This window comes from Argiope bruennichi, chromosome X2 (assembly GCF_947563725.1).
Source record: "Argiope bruennichi chromosome X2, qqArgBrue1.1, whole genome shotgun sequence".
In the NCBI taxonomy this organism is placed as follows: Eukaryota; Metazoa; Arthropoda; class Arachnida; order Araneae; family Araneidae; genus Argiope; species Argiope bruennichi.
This window is the reverse complement of record NC_079163.1, coordinates 5,290,039-5,292,293: the sequence shown is the minus strand read 5'-3', so window position 1 is coordinate 5,292,293 and position 2,255 is coordinate 5,290,039. Positions and strand designations below refer to the sequence as shown.

At 35.0% G+C, this 2,255-nt stretch overlaps 1 protein-coding gene across 1 annotated transcript; it reads left to right on the top strand.

Moving 5' to 3' along the window:
* Positions 1 to 854: 854 nt before the first annotated feature.
* Positions 855 to 1,370, top strand: LOC129960366 (uncharacterized). Its single transcript, XM_056073773.1, has one exon. The coding sequence runs from the start codon at positions 855 to 857 to the stop codon at positions 1,368 to 1,370; it is 516 nt and encodes a 171-aa protein (XP_055929748.1).
* The last annotated feature ends 885 nt before the right edge of the window (positions 1,371 to 2,255 follow it).

Sequence of the window (2,255 nt, the reverse complement as noted above, 5' to 3'; positions counted from 1 at the left end):
AATTATATAAAAACGATAAAACAGGAGCAATATGATCGTTTAGTGAATTTCAGCACACACAATTCACAAACATATCTACCAGCACAACCATCATAAACATATCAAGTAGCTTTTAAATACAATTCATAAATTATATTTCATTCTTTTCTGCACTATCAATCCTTATATTTCAAGAGAACAGGGTCAGAGTAAATATTTACTTTACTTAAAATTATGGACAGTTTTAATATTTCAATGTCTGATCTCATATTTACGAGATCAGACATATCATTATTTATAAGAGCAATTTCTAGTACTAGTACACAGAGTTACAAAAAATTGTAGCGAATTTGAAGAGCATAGATTAGCTAATTACTATAAACATCGTTTTTTAACTCGTCCTATTTTACCAATATTCCCTATTCCTAAATCCTCGTTGCCAGAACCCACCACTAGTCACAACCTTCCTCTTCTTTCTTCCATAGGTTCATATGCTCTATGTTGAATTGTCTATAAAGGATTTCTTTTCAAAAGAAACTGTTGAAAATTTAAATGCTTAATAGTCTGTAGCGGCTCACCACTAGCCCGGAAAAAATGCAACGTGGCGAGAAGAAGAGAAACCGGTTCCAGCGGAGATAAGGGGAAGAACACGACCTTCGACCCTTCACTTGATCTGTGGAAAGCGAGAGATGAGCGACTTCCTGCATTCCGATATAGGTGACCTTTAGACTTGAACAAACCATATGATTCTTGTGAAAATCCATAACCATCGGAAAGATTTTAACAGAAAAGAGACTAAAGCTTCATGTTGCGATATCTTTGAACTGTGCTCGTACAATATTCCACGTTATTTTTATTACTTATCGTGATTAATGATGCAGAACGAAGCAAGCGGAAATATAGCACGTGTCGCCGTCAAAGCCCCTCCATTTTGTCATGCTAATCCGGAACTATGGTTGAAGCAAATGAAGAGTCAATTAATTCTCGCCGGTGTGACGACTGAAAGTATGAAATTTCACCATATTGTGTCGGTTTTGCTACCGGAAAAATTGGAAGTCGTCGGCGACATTATGCAAGATCAGCCGGCAGAAATACCCTACGAAGCACTGCGAAGGAGATTGGGTTCTCAGTACGTGCAAAGTGAGGAGCAAAAGTTAAAGGACCTTATTTCTGGGATGCAGTTCGGGGATAGAAAACCTTCCCGATTGTTGGTAGAAATGAGGAATAAGGCCGGCAATAAGATCAGCGAAGAGGTATTGAAGTTCTTGTTTCTTCAACGGCTGCCTACCCACGTGCAACAGATCTTGACTATCACCAACGACAAATTGGAGAGATTAGCGGAGATGGCCGACGCCATCATGGTAGAAATGCATAATCCACGATTTTTTTGAATAAAAAATAATTTTGCTATTGTTATTTTTAAATATTTGTTCCAAATATCTGTTATTTGAATCATATTATTTATAAAAAATTATTAATTAGTATTAAATCTGAAATTTATTCATTGTACTTAATACCTGATTTACTAATTTAAGTAACGTGTGATTGAATTAATTTATCTATTTCAGCTTACTTCTTAAATTTGATTTTTTTTCAAAACTATTTATTTAATATCTTTATTGGAGTAAACCATTTTCTGAAAAATTTGAATTAAAAATATATGTCATTTTTAAAAAAAGGTTTACTTTAGTTCTATATTCTACCAATAGATGGCGCCAGCAGTAAACAGAATATATGCAGTCATGTCACAATCAATTTAAAATGATCTTTATGGAATAGTGCATCGTCAAAGGCGAATATCGAGTCAAGGTCACTCCTATGAAGTGGAGCGGTGACTTCACACTTTCCAGTGAAATCACCACTCCGATAAATTTCAGTGATATGCAATTCAATGATACGATAATTCCAAGAATAACCGATTCGTTAACTTTTCAACCCATTCGCAGATCGTATCGATTGTTACTTAATATCGTGATCCAAGACCTGTAATCGAAATATCACCAGTAAGTTCGTATCAAGGATTTGAATCACACCCATCTTTGAAAAGTATTGATCACTGGTATTTGTGACTTTTTGATATTGGTTATGTCAGCGTTTCTCAACCTTTCAGTATTCGCGGCCCAGTTTTCAATCATAATTTTCATCGCGTCCCCCACACCCGCTTGCAATAAAATGTATACAACAATAAAGTATATTGAATATTTTGGATTCTGTTTTTAAATTATTTTTAACTAATTGCCAAAACAAGAGTAAAAGTGAGTCAACGTTGGCGAGAA

Coding starts and splice junctions, on each gene's coding strand:
- LOC129960366 (XM_056073773.1), top strand. CDS start 855: ATGCAGAACGAAGCAAGCGGAAATATAGCACGTGTCGCCGTCAAAGCC.